The 24,915-nt window shown below is 54.0% G+C and overlaps 1 protein-coding gene across 5 annotated transcripts; it reads right to left on the reverse strand.

Annotated features, from left to right (window-relative positions):
• Positions 1-1,418: 1,418 nt before the first annotated feature.
• On the reverse strand, positions 1,419-24,859 carry CHD5 (chromodomain helicase DNA binding protein 5). Of its 5 annotated transcripts, none has more exons than XM_088178771.1 (42): positions 24,739-24,859; positions 23,515-23,645; positions 20,682-20,861; positions 20,114-20,232; positions 19,386-19,624; positions 18,906-19,030; positions 17,683-17,806; positions 16,136-16,302; positions 15,837-16,055; positions 15,149-15,358; positions 14,858-15,069; positions 13,763-13,894; positions 13,156-13,264; positions 12,736-12,927; positions 12,450-12,650; positions 11,956-12,093; positions 11,413-11,534; positions 11,055-11,228; positions 10,239-10,380; positions 9,901-10,032; positions 9,292-9,409; positions 8,744-8,868; positions 8,166-8,397; positions 7,963-8,088; positions 7,657-7,829; positions 7,324-7,498; positions 6,819-6,911; positions 6,335-6,423; positions 6,009-6,142; positions 5,657-5,801; positions 5,319-5,478; positions 5,114-5,193; positions 4,867-4,993; positions 4,450-4,551; positions 4,022-4,159; positions 3,665-3,773; positions 3,351-3,483; positions 2,962-3,157; positions 2,626-2,786; positions 2,420-2,534; positions 2,259-2,309; positions 1,419-2,037 (listed from the first exon to the last, which is right to left on the reverse strand). In XM_088178771.1, exons 1-41 carry the CDS (start codon positions 24,800-24,802, stop codon positions 2,302-2,304), a joined length of 5,871 nt encoding a protein of 1,956 aa, XP_088034897.1. In that variant the 5' UTR covers positions 24,803-24,859; the 3' UTR covers positions 1,419-2,037; positions 2,259-2,301. The 5 variants fall into 5 exon arrangements, with proteins under 5 accessions (XP_088034897.1, XP_088034896.1, XP_088034899.1 ...); XM_088178770.1 differs by having other exon boundaries at positions 1,419-2,040; XM_088178773.1 differs by having other exon boundaries at positions 1,419-2,040; positions 4,450-4,533; positions 24,739-24,858.
• Positions 24,860-24,915: the final 56 nt, after the last annotated feature.

Below are 24,915 nucleotides of genomic sequence, written 5' to 3' on the forward strand. Positions count from 1 at the left end.
GTCTAGCTATAGCTATATATATATGGATATATGTATGATAGGTACAGAGAGATAGATGATAAATATCTCTATAGAGAGAACAATATAACGATAGCTAATGTATCTATCTCTTTGTAACTCTGTATACTCTGTGCAGAACATTTTGCCAATACCTATATAGATGTATCCATATCCACATACATTTATTCACAGTTTCCTCTATCTGTGCACACATAAAAACTGCAAATGTATGTGCAAACCCTCAGCTCTGTGCAGTGTGTGAGCTCTGTGCACAATGTGTGTGTGTTTACCTGCTGTGTAGCCGTGGCTGCACCTACAGCCCTACTATAAATGTGTGTGTGTGTTACAAACACGGGGAGGTCTCTCCTGACCCCATTCATGACATCTGAGCTCCCCTCTGTATATGGTTGAGAGTCAGTGTGCACCCCTCCCACATCCATCTATACCCATACATCTGTCTGTAGAACTACATCAGTGTTTGTGCACAAACAGAAACATATACATTCATATATATGTGAGAAATAACAAAAACATATGTGTCTCTGTGTATATACACACACATATACTATCTCTGTCTAGGATAGCTATACACCTTTACCTATATCTACACTTATGTGTAAATATATAAAAATTACAAATACACGTGTCTGTGTACACATACACAGAGATCAGTACACTTATATAGCCATACAGAGATACAGATATGGAGATAAAGAGATGTGTAGATATATAGATACATCTACACCTGTATGTGCATGCATGTGCATATATTCAAATTTAAAACACGTGTATTCTTGCATACCTACATGTATGTGTATATACACCTCTGTAAATATAGATCAATACATCCATACCACATATAGATCTATCCTATCTACCCAGATCTGTGTCTACACACACACTCACAAGTATATATGTACACAAATACACATGTCTTAGAACCACAAATACATTATATAGACATGAATAATATACAGGTGTGTATGTATAGATACACACCCACATAGTAGTACCTAAATAAATCAGTACTTTTAGCTGTGTATGCTATATGCACACATATAGATCTAAAACATACAGTTCTGTGTATATCTGCACATGTGTACATAGATCTACACATGCTGTATATGAAGAGGTACACGTGTGAGGGTAATGTAGACATACGTACATAAATGTGCATGCATGCAGAGATAACAGTATCAGTGTAGATACACAGGACATTCTCACGTCTGTCTGTGTCCATGTGTGCATGTCCCTGTGTCTCCATGTGCCCGCATGTCTGTCTGTGTACGTGTGTGTTGTGCACATCTGTGGCTGTTTCTGTGGACACGTGTGTGTGCAGAGGTGTGCAGGACAACAGAGGTACCAAGACACCCCCCGAGGCCGCCCCACCATCCCTTCCCTTGCCAGACTCCACCGCGTCCTTCCCAAAGGATTTATTAAAACACAGAACAGAAACCGGGACACACAGAGCACGAAAGCGGATGCAGGGGCGTTGCTTACGGCTGCCGGTGTCACCACGCTCAAGGTATCCCCATCCCAGTTCCAGCTGTCCCCTCTGTCCCACCCACCTCCCCTCCATCTGCCTGCCCCAAGCCTGGCACACCACAGCAGTGCCAGGGATTCCAGCAGGGCAGCAGCAGGCGTGGGCTTGCTCAAACACCACGAGGACCAAGAGACGGCCCTTAGGGGGAAGCTGGGGAGCACAGCTGGCTGGGACATGGCACCACTGGCCTCCACTCACCCCCACACCTGCCAGCACAACCGGACAAACACCGCAACTCCAGCCCTCCCTCCCTCCCCTCAGCCCACCTTGCCCAGACAAACTCTTCAAGTCTTCAATAAGAAAGTGCAAAAAATATACACGGACACAAACCCCCGGCCCCGCCGCTCCCACGGGGGCCGCAGCAGGCAAAGCACACTTGAAGCGGGAGCGGGACAGCGCAGCAGCGCCGGCAGCAGCAGCAGCTTGTCTTCCACACAGGCAACGCTGGCACAACTTCCCCACCATGGCCAGGGACAGGAGATTGTACCCCAGGGCTGCTGCAAGAAGAGGGGAGGGAGGGCTGCCCATCAGCCAAATCTGGATCCTCCCCACACGCCAACCCCACCTGGGAGGGGCTGCAGGATGGATCCTGCACCTCCACCGCAGCTGCTCGAGTCAGAGGCTGCAGCCAGATAAAATGAAGCCTCCATTTAGCCCCCCACCTCTTCATGTTCCCCAGCAAACAGAGCACAGAGAGCAAGAAGCACAGCCTTACCTCGGCTAGGAGTGGGAGCTGCAGGGGAAAATCGTGGGAACTGCTAAATATCTGTGGTGACAGAGGAAACACCTTGCTCACTACTGTCCTTTGGCAGCACTCCTGGACTGCCCAAATCCACCCTCTGAATTTTACTTCCCAAGAGCAAAACACCAACCTACCAGTCACATAGGGTCCCAGAGGCATCTGGCTGTAGTTGACAATTCCACCTGGCCCAGGACCACGGAAATTTGGCCCAAAGCTGTTGTTGAAGATCTGGGCGGAGCCAAAGGAGCCCTGGGGAGGCAAGGAGGGAAAAAGCTACTGCCTGCAGCCCTGACCTGACCATGACCCTCACAGTGAGGGCTCTGTGCCCGTCCCCACAGACCTGGGCAGCTGGATCCCCTCCACGGGTGGCCAGGCGGCTGAGGATGCTCCGCTCTGACATCTGCAGCCGGGCAGCCACGGGCGGGATGCGGGACAGCATGGAGGGCAAGCGTGTCACATCAGCTTTCATGTCACTCAGCAGCTCCTCGAGCTGGTTCAGCACTGCAAGGAAAGCAGGAGGTACTTGGGGGGATGCCTGCCAGACCAAGCTGAGAGGAGCAGGCAGCTCCTGGCTGAGAGAACACAAGATGGGGACACCTCTGGCTTGGCTCCCCAGGTGAGGGTGGGGAACCCTTCCTAGCCTCAGAGCAGACTCCCCCAGCCCTCAGGCACACACCCTTGTGCAGGACAGCGTTGGCAGGCTTGTTCCCAGCCAGGGACTCTTTGGAGAGGTGCTGGTGGCTCTCAGCAAGGCACTCCACTTCTGCCAGCCGTGCGTTCAGTGCCATGGCCGGGTGACTCGGGTCTTGGGTCATGTTGAGGTACGCCGCCCTCCGCAGCTGCTCCTCGATCACCAGGGCCTGCTCCAGCAACTGCGAGGTGCAGGAGGGGAAGGATTCAAGGCCAGACCCCACCCCACTATAAACCAGTAATCCACGGAGCCCCTTGCAAAGTCCGCTCCCCACTTCATTCACAGATGATGCTGGCAAGCTCCCCTCTGGCTCCAGGGTGCTGCTCTGGTCCTCCCACCAATAAGGACTCACCAGCCCTGGACCTCCCACTTGCCTTAAATCGCCGGGCAAGGAACTTGTTCTTCATCTCGAGGTAGTTCCCCTTGTGTATCTCTGACTTGAAGGGCTCGTTCAGGATCACGTAGCGTGGGTCATTCTGGATGTCCTGCCAGCGGGCATAGCCATGACTGGTGTAGGGGAAGTGTCAAGGGCAGAACCAGCCAGCCAACAGCCTGCCCACCACCCCAGAGCCACACTGTGGCCCTAAACCCTCTGCCTGCTCATCACTACAGCAGCAGCCCAGCTCCCACAGCCCCAGAGAGGCCCCTCTCGCCTCGCTGCCTCCTGCTGTGCCAGGTCAAAGGGTACGTGACAATTCCTGCCAACAGCCAGTAGTCATGTCGGCGGTGCCAGATGTCGTAGATCTTGCCAGAGGACATGGCAGCCCTCTCCTCATTCTGCCACAGTGTGTGCAGCTCTGTGGAATCAGAAGCAGAAGGGAGACAGCCTGATGAGGCAGCCAGACTGCAGTCAAAGCACAGCATGTGGGCAGGGTGAGTGATGGAACCTCCCAGGACCGCAGGCATAGTGCAGACCCAGGTCTGCTGCTGCTTGCAAAGCATCAGCCCATCCACAGCCCATGACAAGGGTCACACTCCTTGAACAGGTTCAGAGCCTCTGCAGCAGCTTTGCAGGAGAAGCCAATACCTCATCTCTCACTCTTACCTGTGAAGCCACCATCAGCAATGTTGAACATGAATCTGAAGTTCATGTTTCTGTCATCCTTCTTTCCTTCCTCCTCTTCCTCTTTGTCACCATTTTGCTGGGCATCATTTGGCTCTTTCTCTTCCTCCTTGCCATCCTCTGCTTGGCAAATACAAGGAATTGGCCTAATTGTGCTCCACCACTAGACCCACTGGTGCCACCCCTGCCCCATCAACAGCCACCAACCCCTCCCAGCAGGTCCCATTGTTAGCACAGGCAATGCCCACCCCAACAGGGTCTTGTTCTCACTCGTGGCTCCTCTGCACCAGTGGTGCTGGTGCTAATGGCAGCTTTGCCACCATCCTGTGGGCACACTCTCATTGCTCCAGGCACTGGCCTCACTCTGGGAATTCTTCCCACTCTTCTCTCTCCAAAGCCTCATGCCTCACCTGGTTTGACTTCTTTATCCTCCCCCTTCCCTGGGGTGCTGCTCAACTCCGCCTTCTCCAAAGGCTTCTCTTGAATCCCCTCATCTGCAGAAGAGAACAGGCCTACAAGAAATGCTTGACATAGAAAATGCTCTGCAGGGAACAACCTACTTATGTAGACAGACTTTCCCTTTTAGGGCAAAGTAACTACATTGTTTGTAGGTTCAAGATGCTCAAAGAACTTCAAGCAGAACATTCTTCTCCAGTTTATCAAACAAATGTATTTAATTTTCCCTCTTCCTTGAGACATCTGGAGGAACAAATGCCCCCCAAAATGACCATTTCATACAATTTACAACTTGTTTTTTCAGGAATTTCTACAGGACTTTGTGACATTCAGGTTTCCCATAGTGACACAGAGAAGATACACAGCCTCACCTTTCACTAGGGACTCAGAAGAAGGCTCAGCCTTTTCACAATCCTCTTGCTTCTCTTCCCTTGGCCTCTCCTTGCTGTCACAGCTTTCTGCGTGCTCTTCACTCTCCACTTCAGCACTTGCAGGCACCTAAATGCCAAGCACCCATTCCAGATCAGCCTGGCCTTCCCCTTCCCTAGGGAGTACCCCAAGTTCCCAGGCAGAGCAGGGGAAACTTCCTGGAGAAGATGCTGAATAAAGCTACCTCACCTGGCTGTCAGACACCTTTTTGGGTTTCTGCTCCACCAGATCCTTTTCCTCATGGAACCCAAGTTGTGCTTCTATTTTGTCTGTAGGAAGAGCAAAGCCAGGAAGCCGTTGAGCAGGACCTGATGGGTCAAGCACCTGCAAAACCTCCTGGTGTCTTGGCCCACCTCCCTCCCAAGCCAGACCCCAACCACAACCCCTTGGATACCTGCAAGGGCCCCTGGTCCCATGTGTGTGTGTGCTGGACTGGCCGGAACAGGCGTGTTGGGATCTGAAGACACAACCTCACTGCATCTCTTGCTCTCTGGACCCTCAAGAACCAGGTCTGGGGTGCTGTACTTCCCATTGACATGCTCAAACTCCTGGACCTGGGACAGACACACATGATCAGGTCAAACAGAGCAGGGACATTCCCAGCTGGTGCCACGGAGTCAGCGTTTCCAGGCTGCTCACCCACAGAGTGACCAAGTGGCTGCACCCACCCCATTGGTGGAAAAGTCTCTAGAACATTCCCGAAAAGGCCCATTCATAATTCTACTCACCCACCTTCTTCCTTACTAGTGACATGACCCCGATGCGAGTCAGCACGTGCTGCCGTGACAGCCCTTCCCGAGGAACGCCGTCCGCAAAGGTCTCAGCACCATCGGCCCCGGGCTCACACAAGTGTCTCATGAAGAGAGAGACGTATGCCCTGCCAGGGAAACCAGGCTTCAGTCCTGGCCCGTGGCCTCCCTGCTCAACCCAGCATGCACATGATCCCCATGGAGGAGGGAAGTCGCACAGCCAGGAAGGGAACAAGAGATGCCGTGTCAATGAAACAGACACTGCCTCCCCAAAAAGAGTGCACAGCGAAGGGGTGCAGGCTCCCAGCCTTGCCTGCCTGCCAGGACGCCTGTACCTGAACTCCTTCTCACTCTTCCCTCGCAGATCCCGGACCAGCCAGTGGGAGTTGAAGGCATCCTGGGGTGGCATTCCCCAGCGCATGATGGCATTCAGGAACGCCTTGCGCTGCCGGGCATTGAAGCCCAGAACCTGCAGGAAGCAAAGGCATCGCTGGGATCACAGAGTGGCCTCAGCAGCATGTGGCATCCTGGTGCTTCAGAGCTGTGACAGACGTTGCTGGACCAGGACTAATGTCCCAGTGATTCAGCACAGAGGGATCCAGCCTGCAGGCAGCCTGGGCACAACAGCATTGGCCATGCTCTGGCAGAGGTTGGAGCTCACCTCGATGTTCCCCCCAACTCTTGCCAGCAAAGGAGGGAGAGGTTTGTCTCTGTCAGTCTTCAGCTGTCTCCGGGATTGTCTTCTGCCACCTAGAGCCAAGCAGCCTCAGTGATGGATGGGCCAGTCAGCAAGGAAAGACAACTCATGTGTCCCAGGCTCCTGCCCTCCCTCCTGACGGGAGCAGAACCCACCAGAGCATCTGCACAGATTGCAAGGTCCCTCCCAGCCACCACTCCCAGGCTAGGACACTCCTCTGCCCTTGTCAGGCAAAGAGGGATCATGTCTGGTCCTCATGGTGGACCAGACCACAGTCCTGCAGAGGCCAAGGAAGAATCTGGCTGCCTTCCCTGCCCTGGAAAGCTCCTCATCTGACAGAAAGCAGGGATACAGTCCCCTGAACAGAAGCCCTGGGCACACCAGTCCCTCCAACCCAGACATTCCTAATGCTTCCAAATCCCAGGGACTATCAAACACATCAACTCACTCTGGCCTTCTGGCCTCTCTTCAAAGTCTTCATCCTCATCCTCAGAGCCAATGGAATACTCTGACTGGTTGTCAGAGAGCTCATCCTGCCACTCTGCAGAACAAATGGGAGGCCAGGTTAGAAGACCCTGCCTGGGAGGGATGCACTAAAATGCCTGCTTGAGGGTATTTATTACAGGCATTCACTGCCAGGCAGCAGGAGAGGGGGACACAGCAACAGGAAATCATGTTCTCAAGTTTTACAGAATCACCATTCTGTTATGCAGCAAAAACCCAATTTGAAACATTTTGCCCACAGACATGCCTTTCCTAGATTCTTCCAGCAAAACCAGAGTTTACAGACCAACGAGTAAAAAGAAAAAAATATCCTTGAAAACTTCTACACTGGAAAGTTTAGGAATCTGGGAAGTACAGATCCAGGCAGTCTACCAACTGCAGAGAGACACCAAAGTGACAGCTCTGTCTGTCCTCTGAGCCCAGCCAGAGCCGAGCACCTGTGGCAGTACCTTGGTCCTCCTGAGAGGTGTCATTGTAGTTGACCTGTTTGCGGATTCTCTTTCCTTTCCCCAGGTTCCTGGCCAGATCTTCCTGCTGCTGCTCATAGTGGTGCCGCAGCAGCTTCTCCCAGTAGTCAGGGTCCACATTCTCCTCTTGCTTGATGATCTCCCGTTCCACCTCCTCCTGCAGAGCCAGAGACAAGAGGCTCGAGCAGTCACAGAGAGAGAGCAGGGAGGATCCTGCCCCATGCCAAGCACTCGCAGGGACAGGAGAGGGAGCAGAGGGAACATGGAGGGATGTACAAAGGGGTGATTGTAAGACATGATAACTGATCACATTACCACACCGTCCTCTTCTCTCACAACATACTGAGCCACTTTAAAGGAGCTGAGATACTCATTCATGTTCTGCAGCTCTGTGTCATCAGTCGCGTCCTGGTTTCGGTCCAAAAGCTTCGAGATGGCAGCATCATCATAGTGGATCACACTGCTGTCATCTACATCCTTATTGTCACCTGGAGAGCAAAATGAGGGGAACAGCAGCACAGATCAGGGTGCTGGACAGTCCACTCCTCAGCCAGGCAAGCTCAGGCCAGGTGAGGGGATCGGAAGGGGGATAAGTCATCCCAGAAAAGAGGGGCTACACACCTGGTGGGGTGCCACCATGCTTTTTTTTCATGCCGGCAGTTGCTGCACCCCCTTTTGCTGACAGTGTGTCTGAGAAAGGGGTAACAGCATCTGGCATGGCAATCCGCTGTCCCTGAGACACCATTCCTGTCACACAGGGAGAGAACAGTGAGCCCCAGCAGCTCAGAGAGGGCCCTGCCTCACACAGAGCATCCCCACCTCACCTTCCACATCATCCTTGAAGAGTTCCTCTGTCCCAAACTTGAGGATGTCATCCAGCTCTTGCTTGGTCATGGAGCCCGACTTGGAGCCAAGCCCTGGGCGGACCACCAGGTGGGTGAGCATCATCTTCCTTTTGGCCACCTGGGTGATGCGCTCCTCCACAGAGGCCCTGGTCACGAAGCGGTAAATCATCACCTTCTTGTTCTGCCCGATGCGGTGAGCTCTGCTGAACGCCTGCAGGCAGAGCACGGAGCAGGTGAGGGTGGCACCATGCCAGCTGGACAACAAGGCCGTGCTTCTCACCCTCCAAGTGCACCCAGTTGAGGACAAGTATGAGGAAGAAGTGAGAAGGTCACAGGGGAGAGCCAGTTTTATGTGTCAGGTCTCTCCTAGGCTGCAGAGAGGCCAGGATAAGGCCAGAGGGTACGGGAAGGGGACAGAGCAGAAACACCCACAAACACAGGAGAAAGTGTCAGCAGCTCTCAAGAGAAGATACTGAAATCCCAGTGAGGATGTGCAAAGAGAGGGCACAGCCAGAGAGGTACTTACTATACAGGAAGGAAAAGGGAAAGTCAGAAACCTGGATGTCATTGTGGGGATTCCAGTCAGAATCATAAATAATGACAGTGTCGGCCGTAGCAAGGTTTATGCCCAGACCACCGGCGCGGGTGGAGAGGAGGAAGCAGAACTGCTGAGCCCCAGGAGCTGAGAACGACAAACCCATAGGTGGGAACAGGTGAGACAGAAGTAGCACAGCTCAGAGAGGAAGCAGCATTTCAGAGGGACAGAATGGCCTCCAAAGCTGACAAGCAAGAGGCAGGAGTGGCAAGGAGTGAAAACACATCACTCCCTGGGAAGAGGTACTGCAGAACCCAGCTCCAGAGCAAAGGGGAAGCTCTGTCATCTGCCGAGGTGTTGGAGGGAAAGGCAGGAGCCCCTTCAGCTGAAGAGCTGCTGGCACAGTCAGGGTTCCTTGTGGGAACCAACTCAAGAGTTTAACGAGTAGCCCCCACAGGAAGCCAGACCTGCAAGTGTGGCACAAGCTCTGGGCACTGGCAGACGACCTGCTGCTGGCCACACACTGCCATCCCCCATGCCCACCCCTCAGCAAGGTAGGAAGGTGAGTACCATTGAACCTGTCGATGGCCTCCTGGCGCAGGCCACCAGTGATGCCCCCGTCGATCCGCTCATACTTGTAGCCTTCGTACTCCAAGAAATCCTCCAGCAAATCCAGCATCTTTGTCATCTATAGGGCAAGGCAACCCTGGCATGAGAGGGTGTGCATGGCCAAACATTCCTGCCTCCCCTGGGGACCTGCCCTGCCCCAGGATGGTCCTTGCCCACAGCCCAGAGACCTTGGTGGTGGTGGCACAGCATGGTCAGCAAAGCAAGCACAGCCAACGGGCAGCTGCCAGAGGAGCAACACTCTCATCTCATCTTCTACAGGCAACTCTACCAGCAGGAAGGAATTGTGTCTGACTGTCCCTCCCCAAAGAGGAGCTTTGTGACTGTTATCTCCTTTCTATTCCGAGCTAATAGAGCTCTTAAACACGACAGGCGCTCCCTCAGGAGTGAGCTGGGACACAGCCCTTCCACCATTACTGCCCTGGCTGCCTGGGGAAGAAGCTGTCACCAGCTATTCCACCTATTTCTGTCTGTTCCCAGCACAAAATTCCCATACATAATTTAAAAAATTCCTTTAAAAATTTATTTATTATTATCACTCCCTGCTCTCACCTGCGAGAAGATCAGAACTCTGTGACCCCCATCCCGTAACTTCTTCAGCATCTTTTGGAGCAGCATCAGTTTCCCAGAAGATTTGACCAAAGAATTCCCATCATAAGATCCATTGGGCAGTACTGGGGCCTCCTGTGAAGGCAGCATGGTCAGTGCCCACAAGGACAGCCCACATTAACCCCATGGAGAACTTCACTTGCATATCCAAAACAAAAAACAAAGTCCTTGTATGAAACCACTCGAATGGAAACCCACAGTGTTAACCAAAGCAGGATGATGGAAGCAGCTGCCACCCAAACTCTGAGACACGTCCAAGGGTGCAAAGGCAGGGAACGTACCACAGCTGCCACAGGGAACAGGTAGGGGTGATTACAGCACTTCTTCAGGTCCATCATGATGTTGAGCAGTGAGACCTGGTTCCCACCACCTTTCGAATTCAGGGCTTCGAAGTTCCTCGTCAAAATGAATTTGTAGTACTTCCTGCAGGAAGGGGGGTGGGACAGATACTGTGTTAGCTGGGGCAGGTGTGGGACTGGCACAAACAGGAGGGTACTGAATTAAACCCCCCTAGTGTCACTGAAGATGCAAAAGGGATATTTGGAGGGTTTTAAAAGCAATTCAGCACCTAGGGGTGGGTCTTTCCAATTGCTCTGGGGGGATCACAGCCCTGGCAGTGGGATGGACTGGGGGACACAGCACCTCCACCAGCCCCCTCTGGTGGGTGCCAGCCAAGCCCTCCTGCCCCCCAGGCAGGGAAGAAGTGACAGGCTCTTCCTGCAGGTGCCCCGAGCCGCAGGAGATGCCACTGAAGCTGAACAGGTCAGCCTAGCAGAACCAGAGCTGGGCAGCAGCAATGCTCCAGCCTGACCCAGGCACACCAGCAGCACAGGCCATGTCCTAGTGCCAAGAATGGGAGAAGGAGATTCAGCCTCAGTGTTCTCTGTGCTCCCAGAGCCAGCAGAGCCACACTGCCAGCCTCCCATGCCCCCAGGACTGCACAGAGCCCAGTTCAACTGCATGGAACACACCCCTTGGTGAGACACAAAGCAGCTCCCACTCTTCCTGCAGCCAGTGGGGTGCCTCTGACCCCTCAATCCCTCTGTCACCTCACCACGATGGGGGAAGCCAGACACCCATGCACTGGAATCACTCACTTCTGCATCTGGCTCAGCTCCACTCGCACGATCAGCTCCGTCTTGGCCGGCATGTTCTTAAACACATCAGCCTTGAGCCGCCGCAGCATGTGCGGACCCAGCAGGTCATGCAGCTTTTTGATCTGGTCTTCCTTGGAGATGTCTGCAAACTCCTCCAGGAACCCTTCCAGGTTGCTGTGGAAGCAGCCAGACCCCCATGGCACTGAGCAACAGGGGCACGTGCAAGCAAAGCGATCTGCTGCTTTATGACTTAAAACCAGGGCAGAGCTCTCAAGGCACAGGAGGAGATAATGCTCATGTGCCTGCACCAAAGTCAGAGCGAGGAGCCACCCTGATAGCCCAGGTAAGTGCAACTTACTTAAACCTCTCTGGAGTCAGGAAATTGAGCAGGTGGAAGAGCTCCTCCAAGTTGTTCTGGAGTGGAGTCCCTGTGAGAAGCAGCTTGTAATCGATCTTGTAGCTATTCAGTACTCTAAAGAACTGGAAAAGAAATGAGTTTGGGTGACAAGGACTGCAAGGAACCAATGTGTCACTGTGGGACTCTGCAGGGTGCACAAGGAGACTGAGCAGTGACCCCCATGCTGGGCACACAGAGCAGGGTGCCAGCATTTCCCTCATGCTCCCAGCCATTCCCACTGAGCACAGGCAGCAATCCTGTGTGTTCTTGGGTCACACCACTTGTCTCCTCCTGCACAAGCAACAGTGAACATCGCTGGAGACTGCATTGAGCCTCAGGTAAAGGGGAGAGGAAGGAAAAGGATCAATTTCCTTCCACAACAGCCTGTCCAAGGATGGTCAGGCAGCCAGGCTGCTGCCTCTCCTGCTTTTAAAAGCTCCTGAAGGGCTTTTAATGCCAGAGGGTGTTAAAGAGAGAAAAACATCACAAATGCCTGCCACCTACTTTGGACTGGTTGTTCTTCAGCCTGTGTGCTTCATCCACCACCAGACAGGCCCACTCTATGGATCCCAGCACCGCCTGGTCAATGGTGATCAGCTCATAGGATGTGAGCAGGACATGGAACTTGATCTGGGCTTCCTTCTGGAGGAACAGAGGGAGAGAAAAGCTGGGATAAGAGAGCAGTGAACAGGACAGCCTCCACCTCTGCTGCTGCTACAAGATGAGAAGGGCTGCACTGCCTGACACAGAGCCAGCTGAGTCCTGCCAGCAGAACACCCAAACACGAGAACCAAGCAGGAGACTACAGAAATAGAAAACCTCTGACAGAAACCTGTAAAGTACATCACAAATCTCCTGCATTTGTAAACAATGCCAGCTTCCTTCTGTGGGACACAGCTGATCAGGGACCTAACCTGCCTCCCTCTCCAGGCCAAATTCTCCTCTCCCCCTCTTACTGACAGGTAAAGCGATGGGGCAGGCACAGACTCAGCTCCCACCTTCATCCTGAAGACCTTCTTCCCGCTCCGGATGGCGTTGTCTTCGAAAGAAAACTCATTTTCCCGGATGACCGAGCGGCTCTCCTTGTCCCCCGTGTAGGTCACAACGTAGAAGTCGGGTGCCCACATCTCAAACTCACGCTCCCAGTTGATGATGGTGGAGAGGGGGGCACTGACTAGGTACGGCCCTTTCGAGTGGCCCTGCTCAGGGAGACAGAGCCCAGGCTGTTCTCCCCGTACCCAGCAGCTCTCAGCCGCCTCGGGGACTGTCGGGCACTCCACTCACCTCCTTGTACAGGGAATACAAGAACACAATAGTCTGCACCGTCTTCCCTAGCCCCATCTCATCAGCCAGGATTGTATCTGTCCCTTGTGCCCAGGAGAATCTCAGCCAGTTCAGCCCTTCCAGCTGGTAAGGGTGCAGCGTGCCCCCCGTGGCATCGATGTACCACGGCTGCTTGTCAAACTTCACTGTAGGCTGAAAAGAGAGCCATGGCACAAATCAGTGAAAACCACCTGCCCCTCCTTCCCCTGCACCCAAGCACATCCCTCTTTAGGTTTGTAGCATCCAATAGCTCCAAAGGAGACACACACATGGTCCCACACAACTCCAGAATTTTCAATGAAAACAAGGACAAGGACACAGACAGCTCACCCTCCCTCTACATTCCCATGCCACCCTACTGTCTCCACCACTCTCACTCACATCCACAAGAGGTGTTTCTGGAGGCTTTTCCAGCTTCTCCTCTTTCAGCTTTTTCCCTTTCTTGTTCAGCTTCTTCAGAGGGCGTGTGTCCTCCCCCAGCATCAGCTCCCTGTGAGAGGGAGCACACGTCAGGGATGGCAGGGGGTCACTGTTCTCTCAGCTCCAAACTGAGGGACAGAAACACCTCCCACACCACACTGCCCCTCTCTCCACAGGAGCTCTTCTGGCCTAGTTAGCAGGGGCACTCACAGGGCATTGATCTTCCCCTCACAACAGTCCACACACAGTCTCCAGAGTAAAGAACAGCAAACTCAGAGTACTGTGGTTTTCCCCCAAAACAGGCAGCATGGCCATGGAGACATGAATGTCATGGCAGTGCAGACACAGAGGAAGGGGAGCACAGGCTGCAAAAGAGCAGGTGGGATTGCCCAGCAGTGCCAAAATGGCACATCAGGAGAGCCAGCCTTCATCAGTGCTGGGCCACTGCTCTTTGAAGATAAGTCACTGCAAGCCGTGTCAAAAGGGGGGCACCTCTGTGTCCCCTTGTCCCAAACACCCACACAGGTTGCCCTGGCTCTGCCCTGCTCCCCTGGCTGTGGGCTCATACCTGTGGTTCCAGTAGAGGAGTTTGAGGTTCTCATAGTAGGGGATGTCTATGTCATCGATCTCCCAGGTGCACTGGTCATAGGGCAGGTCCTTCCACTTGATCAGGTAATGGATGTCTCCCTTTTTATCAAAGCTGTAACATGGGGTACAGAAAGCTGATCAGTGAATGCCACTGGCCCCTGGGGGCAGCTCGCTGTGATCTGCTTTGGCACAGCTGGACGCTTCATCCTCTGCCTTCACCTACAGGTTAGGACATCCAAGCCGAGGTAGAAAAACAAAGTATCAACACTTCCAGCAGAAATGCCCATTCATCTGTGAGTGTGTCAAACCATTAAGCTTTACAGGCTGCTTTTCCTTTCCACTGAACAACCTAATTTCCCTGTTTCACCAGGCCTGGATGGATAACAGCATTCACCTGCAGCACTCATCACTCTAGGAAGTTCAGCTTAGTAAAAACAGAATAAACACACTTCCAAGTCTGACTCTGTGCCTACAGGGAAACCTAATGCCTTGTTAGTGGACAAGGTAAAGCTCACATGAAATCAGACAGGCAGCTTTAGTTCTTTCCTGCCATGCAGCCTTCCAGCAGAGCTGCTGCTACTGCTTGATATTTCAAGCTGACAATTGAAATGTAGAAATTCAACAAAAACATGTCTCCAGCCACTCGATGCAGAAAGCCCATCTGCACAGCACATTTCATTCACAGGGAATTTCTTCTACAGAAAAGAAACATCAATGTCAAGGTTCTGTAATGGAGTTGGCCACATGCTCCAACTCCTCCCCTCAGCACCATCCCCATCAGCATCAGAATTTACAGAATGGTTAGGCTGTAACAGGACCCAAGCAGTATGACTGGGAAGAGTGGAACAACACTGTGCATCCACCTTTGGGAAAATTTGCTATAACTCTGTTTTTAATGTGCAACATAGCAGAAATGAAAATAAAGCAGCACGGATCCCCTTCCAGACTCAGCTTCACCCCGGGAGCAAATCTCCAAGGCAACAGAGACTCTAGCACAGGCCAGAAGCTGAATTCCGCCAGCCCAAGGTTTTGGCCTTGCAGAAGAACAGCACAATTTCCCCCACAGGCTCCTCACCTGTGGTTCAGGATGCGGTGGATCATCATCCACTCAGGCTTGATGCCATAGCGGTAGAACCGCTCCTCCATCTTGGCATACTGGGGGTCCTTGTTCTTTCTCTTCTCCCTCTGGTTGTCCTCGTCCCCAGAGCCGTAGTCGAAGGCAGGTGGCTCATCCATGTCGTTCTTCCGTTGGTAGTTGCGGTACATCACGGTGTGGTAGAGCTCCAGCTGCAGCAGGAGGGAGCCACGCTCAGCCCGTGGGCAGAGAGCTGGGCTGGGGCTCTACACCAACGCCACGTGGGCTCACCTGCAGCTCCTTGACCCAGGAGCAGTGCCAGTAGGAGAGGCCTGCCCACTTCACAAAGAATTCACGCTCTGGGATGCCCTCCAGCACCTTTGGTGGGGGGAGAGGCAGCTCGGGGTCCGTGGTGGGCAGCACGGGCGGGAGCGGGGCGGGCGGCGGCTCCTTCCACGCCCAGTGCAGGATGCGCTGGACTTTGCCCTTCAACGGAGGGCACTGGGGATACAGAAGCAAAGAGTACGGAGTTTAAGGTGAGACCCTGTCAGGGGCCACGGGGAGCTGGAGCTGGGAACTGGGGAACAGAAGGGGACCCTCAATGCCAAGTGGGCAGCCTCCAACACAGGGCACCTGAGAAGTGTCCGTGACACTTCTGCATCCCCCCATGGGGACAGGTCTTGCCACCAGGCATCCCTCTCCATAGGCCACATATCAAACAAGGCTGGACATCCCATCAGAAACCAGGCCAGGAAGCTGCCAGCCAGCAATTCCCACAGGGAGACCACAGAAGCAGCAGAGCCTTCCAGAGCCACCCTGCGCCCTTGGGCACATGCACCTGGCAGCAACACTCCTCAGGGTGGGGTGTGAGGCAGAGGGCAGGGCTGTGAGGGGCAGCAGCAGCCACGAGAGCCACTGGCAGGCCAGGCAGGTGTGGGAGCAGGACAGAGTAAGGAATGGGAATGCTAGTAACACTCACTGTACAGCGTGGGCAGAGCCATTCACCGTTTGGTATCTCTGGCAGAGGTGGGTTCAGGCAGTGAAGGTGGTAGGAGGATGGGCAGGTGTCACAGCACAGCAGCTCCCCTCCATCCTTACAGACCCGGCAGAACTCCATGTGGTCATCCTCCTCCTCCTCACCACCATCCTCTTCCTCCTCCTCCTCCTCCTTCGGCTCCCACTGGATGCCCTCCTTCTCCTGGGGAAGCACAGCCAGTGTAACATCGAGGGTTTCCACCAGCAGGCCACCCTCTCCCACGGCGCCCCGACCCCACTCACACAGTGGGGGCAGCTCCACTTGCCCTCAGGGGCCTTCTCCAGCTCGGGGTCCAGGCACACCAGGTGGTAGGCACGGGGGCAGGTGTCGCACAGGATGATCTCCCCGCCCTGCTGGCACACCTCACAGTAGTCCTGGTGGTCCGTCTCGTACCCGTCACCCTCTTCAACTGCAAGCAAGGGACAGGTGACAGTCAGAGGGGTGGCAGAGCAGCCAGCTCTCCCGAAGGGAATGGGACACTTGCTCCTCTACCATACCGTTAAAGAAATTAGGACAGCATTTCACCTCAGACCCCTCCTGTTAATTCCCACTACCTCTCTGTCCCTCAGCATCACAGTTCACCTTTGCACACAGCATCATCTCACCTCTGTCTCTCTTTCTCTCTCCACAATGTATCATCCTTTGGTTCCTTCAGGCTCTCAATGGAGAATGCCAGAACCTGGAGAGGTTGCAAGGGAGGCCGGTCAGAGAAACCTCCCCAGGCACCAGCACCAGCTGCAAACGCACCATGCAAGGGTGACACGGCCAAGGACAGGACTCCTCTCCTGAGACTACTCTGCTCTTCCTCAGGGCTCCCTGGCACAGAGGCAGGAGCACTCTCAACACAGCATGGATGGGAAAAGGAGGAGAGGAATGAGGCCTTGCAAGTGCCAGAATGGCTAATCTCAATTCCCAGCTTAGCCACAAACTCCTGGCATGGAACTCTGACCTTCCACTCCTCTAGCACACAGCAGGAGCTGCCTACCTCCAGCACCAGGGCCCTCACAAGGCCACAAAAAACGCCCTTCACACACAAGACATGGGACTAGCCAGCCAGCCCAGCCCCACTGACCAATGGGGACGCTGGCCAGTGTCACATCCTAACTGATCCCCAGTCCAGAAGCTGCCCTTCCTTTTCTTAGAAGCAAAAATCCATCAGAAAAGCTAAGAAGCCAAAGGATGCACCTGGATCTGAAAAACCTCATCCCAAACAAGGACACAAGACAGAAAGGCAACGTGCTCAGCACAGGGAGCTGCTCTCCAGAGCAGCAGAGGACAGAGGTGCCATGGCACAACATCCACACGGGAGGAGATGAAGGGACACACACACAAATGTGGTCACATAGCCACTGGCAGATCCTGACAGTTCCTTTCCACCATGGTTCACGTGCCTCCCTGTCCCTGCATTGCTACCACAGCTCTGCCACCTGCCTCTGCCTGACTGCTCACCTCACACAGACAAAACACCTCTCATCTTCACACGGTCTCACCCACAGCCTGCCCTGCTCTGCTGGGAGCTTGCCACAAGCCACAGCCCTCCGGGGGCTGTTCCTCAGAAAATCACTTCCCTGGAAACCCCACAAATTCTGAAATTTCTTTGCAGGCACGAGTCTCCCAGCAGCAGGGCCTGGACACCAAGACAGCACCTCACACTCCATTCACATCCACAGGCACATCCTCTGCCACCGAGCCAGTGCCAGACACAGCCCAGAGCTGCACGGGCCAGGGAAGCACCATCTGAACAGGGAAATCCAAACAGAATAGGAACAGAGTACAAAGGATGGCCTACTCCTCTTTTTCTTTTTCCTCTTCTTCCCTCTCTTCCCCAGGCCAGCTGAGCACTCAGAGCGCATGGAGGAGCTGTTGATGCTGGCACTGTCAAAATCGGATTCTTCCCTTTCCTCCTCTTCACTCTGCAGAGGGAAAAAGCAAAGCACACCTAGTCCAAGTGCTGGCATCCCAGCTGTCATTTCATTGTTGAGACTGTGCTCTCCTGGACAGGAACAACCCTATACTCCCACCATGTGCATCCAAAGAGCCATTTTTACAGTACTTGGCAGAACTTTGCTCCCTCTCTCTCTTTCAACACCCATTTCAGCTGTGCCATCCCTCCTGTGTCCATGCATGCAGGCATTCACGCTTGGCATTCCCATAGCATGAAAGGAGTCAAAACAGGCCCAGCATCCCATGGAGTCAAAACATAATAGTAATAATAAATCTGAAATCTTATTCGGCAAACTCAAGCATGCAAATCCCCAGCCTGCACACTCCTAACCAGGGGCTCAGGCTACAGCTGCAGGAGGCAGCCTGAACTCTTCATGATTCTCTGGAAGGTGAATGTGTGGATCTAGAGCACAAAAGGAATTTTTTGTGATACATGATTGAAAATCTGCAGAAATGAGTGGCTTCTGCCCTTCAACCTTCAACACACGGATGTGCTTACAAACAGGTTATGGGAGCTAGAGCTGGAACTGCAACACAGTGAGATGAGGGGGTTTGGCCAATATTATCAACACCTAGAAGAGCCCCACCCCCAGTCACTGGTTATCTAAGGAAATTATTCTTTAAAATGTTGTTAATTCCTTGAAACATGCCTGATACTGGTGCACTGAGAAGAGCCCAGTGCACTCTGCCTGGGCAGCTCCAGCATCCCAGGCAATGCCACAGGGCTCCAGCTGCCGTGGGCAGGCCCTGCTAATGCAATTAAAGCATCCCAGAATTCTCTGTGACATACGGTTCAGATGCAGTGCAAGCCCTGAAGAATTCCTTTGCAAATTAAATCTGAAATGATGGCATTATCACCCACACTGCTGAAAGTAAACAGGATCATGTGATTTTAGCAAAAACTGTGGCCAGACACGAGTCTCACAAATGTGAGCCTGGACACAGGTGCAAGTGGATGTGCTGATCAGGGCCTGAGCTGTGACACTCCAGACATGGGGTGACTGTGCCATCCTCAACAAGGTCTTGTCCCAGTACTCCCCTCCCAGACCCAAAGCCCTGCAAACTTACAGAGGAGCCCTTTTTCCTTTTGCTGGGGATTCCTCCAAACCGGAATTTCAAGCCTGCCATCTTTTTCCCTTTCCCCTTTTTCTTCCCATCCTTGGAGCCCTTGATTTTCTTCCGTACACCTGGACCTTAAGAAATTGAAAACTTGTTTGGTACTCTACAAACAACCGTCACCCAAATCACCCCCGGCACAGTGGAACAGCAACTTCCTAAGGCTGAACATGGCACAAAGGCAGATCCCTCCCTTTCCCACTGCTGCTCAGCTTAATTAATTGTCACAAATTGCCAAACATCCAGCAGACCCAGAGGCTCGATCTGCCATGGTTCATGAACCACATGCCTCTCAAGGACCTCTGCAAGGGCAAGGGGAGCTGCAGACACCCCTCTGCCACCCTCTTTCCCCCCCCAATTTGCTGAAGCTTGTGCTTTGCAGCCTTATGTCAGCTCTGCTGGCAAGACCAGCCCCTCACAAGTGACACCCACCCTTCCCCTCTTTGGTCTTGGCCTTCCTGACGACCGGGGGCAGGGCAGGGTGCTGGGGGCTGGCGGGGAGTGCCGGGGAGATGGTCACAGTCTCCACAGCTGCAGCCACAGCTGCCGCAGCCGCCGCCGCCGAGCTGCCCTTGAAGGGGTTGTTGGCACTGAACTCTCGCCACTTGGCACCAAGCACTGTCATCATCTTGGACATGGGGATCTTGGGGTTCTTCTTGGCAATCAGAGGCCTGCAGGGCAGGGGAGAGGGATATGTTAGCAACACTGCGTTGTGTGTCTGCTGCTGCTCTCACACGCCGGTGCTTCATCCCACAAGATGCGGCAGCGCTGCCTCCCAGCAGGAGTTTCATGGGGAGGCAGCAGAACCCAGAGCTTCCTTAAGCAAATATAAGCAAGGGGGGCACACCTAAACCTCCTCAGAGACCTCCCTTCCCTGAAATACCTGCTGTGCTCTGAAAGGCCCATGGTACAAGCAGAAATTCGTTAACACTTTTTCTCATGAAACTTTTCATATAAGCATACACAAAATATGGGGCTTTGGAGAGCAGGAAAGACAAATGCTTCAGCTATTTGAGTCAATCCTGCAAATAAATGGAGTTCTGAGGACTGAGTTGGGAGGAAGAAGCGAAAAGGAGCTGGCGCTGCAGAAATGACTTCACAACTTCATCTGCTAACTGAGCAATGCCCAAACCTCAACCACCAGGTCCACAGTTCCCTACCTGAGGAACTGGCTGAAAGCTTTGTAATTCGTCAGAGTGTGATAATCCTCTTCTGAGAAAACGTAATCTACATCATCAAGACCCCATTCCTCCATGAGCTGGGCTGAGCTCTTGGGCTCCTGAAGATTTAGAGAGTCATCATTAACACAAACAGTCAAGGCTCTGCAGATGAGCAGCACAAGGCTGGGTCTGTCATGTGCTCCATATGTCCCTAGTCAGTGATACCCAGGGATTTGTTTCAGGGATTTATGACACAGCAAATGCAAGGGCTTAATAAATTAATGCTTCATGCAGTCCCAAGAAACAAATTAACATGGCACCATGCAAATGCTCCCCACCATGAAACACTACATAAGGCCTTGGCAGGTTTCACAGCTCCAAGAAATTCAACTTCTCCCTGCACTCAAGATAAATAAACACCAAGGAAATAGAACTTCTGTCCCAGTCATTCACCTGCAACCTCATCCTTGCCAAACTCAAGGAAAGCTTCTCAGGAAACCCTTAATTCCACCTGTCCAACTTGGCTTCAGGCACTAGCATCAGCTCAGAGTAAAGAAGTCTTTTGTACCTTTAAACTTCCATCGTCATTGTCATCCTCTTCTTCATCCTTCTTCTTCCGTTTTGGCTTTTTCTCCTTCTTGTCTTTCAGTTTTTTCTTCTTCTTTTTGTTGGGAGAATAGTCACTCCCTTCACTTTCTGATTTCTCCTCGATCTCCTCTTCATTTTCTGACATTTCATCATTGCTCCCCTAAAACAGACAGGGACAGTGAAGAACACTGCCCCTACTTCACTCTATTTCTACAAACCCTTCCTCTCACATGAAATCTCCCCTCTCCAGCGGATGGATGCACTCTGCTTCCTCCCAGTCAGAAAGCAGCAGGCTTCAATGGCTACAATGTGCTGGAAGAGTCACAGCAGGACTGCCCAGGGGATATTTTTGTATTTCTGGAGAGATCATGACCCACTGCACAACACTGATGGTAACAGAATTACCATCCCAAGGAGTGTGGCTGCCTGCTGGGCGGAGCCCAGAGAACTTCCTGGGCTGCCAACACACACGGCCAGGGCATTCCAGCCTCTCAACAACCAGCAACCCAAGTCCTTCTCAGCAGGGCTGCTCTCAGTCTGCTCATCGCCCAGCCCGGATTGATACCGAGGGTTGCCGTGATCCAGGTGCAGCACCTACACCTCGTTGTGTTGAACGGCACCAGGTTCCCGCGGGGCCCCCTCTAGATGCCATCCCGACCCTCTAGATGCCATCCCGACCCTCGGGGACACCGAGCAGCACCAGGGCTCGGCTCCTGCCAGCACAGCGGACAGCGCCCAGCCTCGCCAGCCCTTCCCGGGCTCGATCCCGGTTCCCTCTCCCCTCCTGCCCGGAGCCACCGCCCGGCCCCGGGCGCTGATCCCCAGGGCTGCCGGGGCTCGGTGTCCACCGCGCCCGGCCGGTCCCTCCCGGCTCGGAGCAGCCCGCGCCTCTCCTTCAGCGGGGTTAGGAACAGCTGGAATTGGGCAAGGATAATTGGTTTCCATGGGAACTGCTGCAGTACAGGTTGAATCTCCCTCTCCGCTGCCTTCCCTGCCAAGGACCTTCATCTGCCTGCGCTGAGGTTCCAAGCACAGCCTGGCTGTTCCGCGCGGATTTTTTTCCGGGGGTTTGCAGCACCGGTTCCTGCATCGCCTGGAGCTCCATTGCGGCTGGTGCCGGCGAATTCCCGCGGCAGTGCGGCGTGGCAGCCCCGATACAGCCCGGGGACTGCAGCGGGCACAGGCACTGGCCTCACACCTCACTCCCACTGCCTCTAGCAGGGGTAAGGCTCATTTGCCCCCAAAACTCTTAAGAAGTTCAGGAAAAGGAAGCCCCATTCTCTGTTACCCCCTGACCCCGAGGGCAGCCTGGGTACTGCTTCATGCCAACCGACAGCTCCAGGTTCTCCCTTGATTTGACAGATGACCAGGCAGAACCTGGTTAGAGCTGCCCACATAAGGCATTAATTAAAAAACAGGAGGGCTCTCAGCCTGTTATTTCCTCCCCACACCCAGCTCAGCAGCAGCCAAGCTCAGCACAAGCTGCACACACAGCTGCAGGGCTCAGGCAGGTCAGCAGCCACAGCAAAGGGGCAGAGGTAAAAATACTTTGGAGCTGTGTTTTATTTTCCTCCTCAGAAAAACAGCATAGGGAAAAAGCTATGCCTAACGATGGGAGAGGGTAGAGGGGGCAGAGGGCCCGAGCCTGCTTTGTGTGGTATTTGCAGAAAGAGAACATCACCATGGCCACGATGGAAACAAGCTTCCTTGGGGTCATGATGGCAAGAGGAAACACAGGATGGACTCACCTGTCTTTAAACCAGAAGCTCATCACACTCCTACCCGTACCACAAGCACTTCAACGTGGTACCTCATCCAGCCAATCTGTTTACAGCTGCCTTGGGGAGATCAGCAACACCCAGCCCTGCCTTGGCAAAGGGAGATGTGCCCAGTTGTGCTGGGTGAGCAACTTCGCCATAGCAGGGGTAGTAGGGGGCTGAGGAACTGTCATTGCTTGCCTTTTGTTCCCAGCAGCTTGTCTACGTTTAGTCAGGAAAAGGGCCAGCACACAAGATGTCTGCTCCTGTCCTCATGTCCAGCACTGTCTGGGGACAGGACAGTGAGAGGCAGAGCCCATGTGGCACAGCATCCATGAGCCAGGCTCTGTGAGCAGTGCCAGCCAGCCTTATCAACCCAGCAGCACACCTCCAGTGCAGCCTCAGGGCCTGACCCTCGAGAACACAAATCTTCACCTTTGTTTTCCTACAGAAGGCCTGAGTCCTTCCATGTGCCAAGTCCTAGAGATCCCTGGATCATCCCACTTGCAAACAGCTGGAATGAATGTAGCCAACACCAGCATCCACAAAAACCGCCCAGCCCTGCCCTGATCATGTCCCAAAATGGTGGTTTGCATGTCCCTCCTTGGGAACATGAGCCCCACATGCTGCGTTGGTGCAGCACATGTCAGCAAGATTTACTGCTGCCCCCGGGTCCTGCACTGTGGTATGGGCAGGAGACCTCAACACATAGGGTCAGACAGTACCACTGCACACACCACAAGAGCTGAGCTGCTCCTGTGAGGCAGGTGCCTGCATCACTGCCAGGAGGCCCCTTCTCCCCCAGCGGCTCCCCAGAGACCACTTGCAGGGGACATTGCCACTCCTGAGTAACCAAGCTGGGGAAGAGGCAAGAGAGGGGCAAGACAGTCACCTCCCAGGGCTGGGAGAGCACCTGCTCAGTGAGGGAAAACCCCAATAACAACCCTTCTTTCCGTCCACAGGGACCCAAGAGGTGCTTGCCAGCAGCATTCTGAGCTGCTGGCTCTGCACCACAGCTGAGGAGCCCCAGTCCAGTGTGAGAAAATGCAGTGTTACCTCCTTCTTCCTCCTCTTGATTTTGGCGGTCTTGCCATCTTTCAGCTTCTTGGATTTCTTCTTTTTCTGTACCACAACTTGGTCTTCTGCAAAAAACTCATCCAATCCTTCCAGCACCCCATCATCTTCTTCTGGAGACAAAAAGGACAGCTCACGTGGACAGACTGCACAGGCACAGGACACCGTGTTCACCATGACAGAGGAGCACACCTGAGCAGCAGCCTCAGGCCACAAGACACAGAGCTCTGTGGCCTCTCCTGCAGACCCTCACACCAGCAGCATCCCCACTAGTGCCCCTCAAAGTCTTGCCCAGCAGCACCAGCCTCAGCTCTTCCCATGCCCAGATCCTCCTGCCACTCACACCCAGCATGAAGTGTGGGCAACCCATGCTGTGCTCTCAGAGCTGGGCATGGGGACACCCTGTGCACTGCTGCTCCTGCTGACCTGGGCCTGCAGACACTGGGGGAGCACTTGGCTTTTACCTTTCCAATCCCCAGAGCTCACAAAAACACACTGAGTGGAGGTGAGGATGGGTTCATGTGGAAAATGGGTGCCACAGCTGCCAGGTTGTTCTGGGCTGCTCACACCAGCTCAGGAACCTGGCTGTGGGCAGAGGCACTGATGCTAGTGCACACCTCCTCTCCCCATCATTATCTCCCCAAACCCAGAGCATCTCAGCATCCCAGCCAGTCTCCATATGGCTTTAGGCCCGTCTTTATTTTTGATTTCTGAGCTCATACAGCAACACCACTTCGGAGTGGTCAGGCTGTATTGCTCACTCGACTTCTGAGGCCCTGGTACAGCTGCCCAGAGAAGCTGTGGATGCTCCATCCCTGGAAGTGTTCAAGACCAGGTTGGACGCAGCTTGGAGCAACCTGCTCTAGTGGAAGGTGTCCCTGCTCATGGTAGGAGTTGGAACTCGATGGTCTTTAAGGTCCCCCCAAATCCAAACCATCCTGTGATTCCATGATTCAGTGATTCACGCTGTACTGGTTTAGGTTTGACAGGGTGGGCATCGCTGCACCAAGCCCAGCCCGGGAGACCAGCCGACCCGCAGGCACCGCCCGGGGATAACCGGCTGCTGAGGATGACCTGGCACAGACCCCTCCGGTCCGGGGCGCGCGGATAGCGGGGATCGCCCACGGCACGGCCGGACCGACCCGGGGAGCGGTGCCACTGCCCCGCCCGTGCCCCCCGCCCGCCGGCGCCACCGCCACCGCCTACCCGACACATCCTCCTCGTTGTCCGCGTCGTCCAGCAGCTCCCGGGCGGCCGCCGGGCCCCGCATGCCGGGCGGGGCAGCGCCCGCCCCGGGCCGAGCGCCGGGGCCGAGCCGGGCGCGGCCGCTCCGCGCCAAGATGGCGAGAGCCGGCCCCGCCCCCTGCGGGGGACACGCCCCTG

This window comes from Sturnus vulgaris, chromosome 25, assembly GCF_052056855.1.
Source record: "Sturnus vulgaris isolate bStuVul1 chromosome 25, bStuVul1.hap1, whole genome shotgun sequence".
Lineage (NCBI taxonomy): Eukaryota > Metazoa > Chordata > Aves > Passeriformes > Sturnidae > Sturnus > Sturnus vulgaris.

Coding starts and splice junctions, on each gene's coding strand:
- CHD5 (XM_088178771.1), bottom strand. CDS start 24,802: ATGCGGGGCCCGGCGGCCGCCCGGGAGCTGCTGGACGACGCGGACAAC. Junction 15,070..15,148: donor CCTGGGTCAAGGAGCTGCAG/GTGAGCCCACGT, acceptor CTCCTGCTGCAG/CTGGAGCTCTACCACACCGT. Junction 6,424..6,818: donor AGAGAGGCCAGAAGGCCAGA/GTGAGTTGATGT, acceptor GCTTGGCTCTAG/GTGGCAGAAGACAATCCCGG.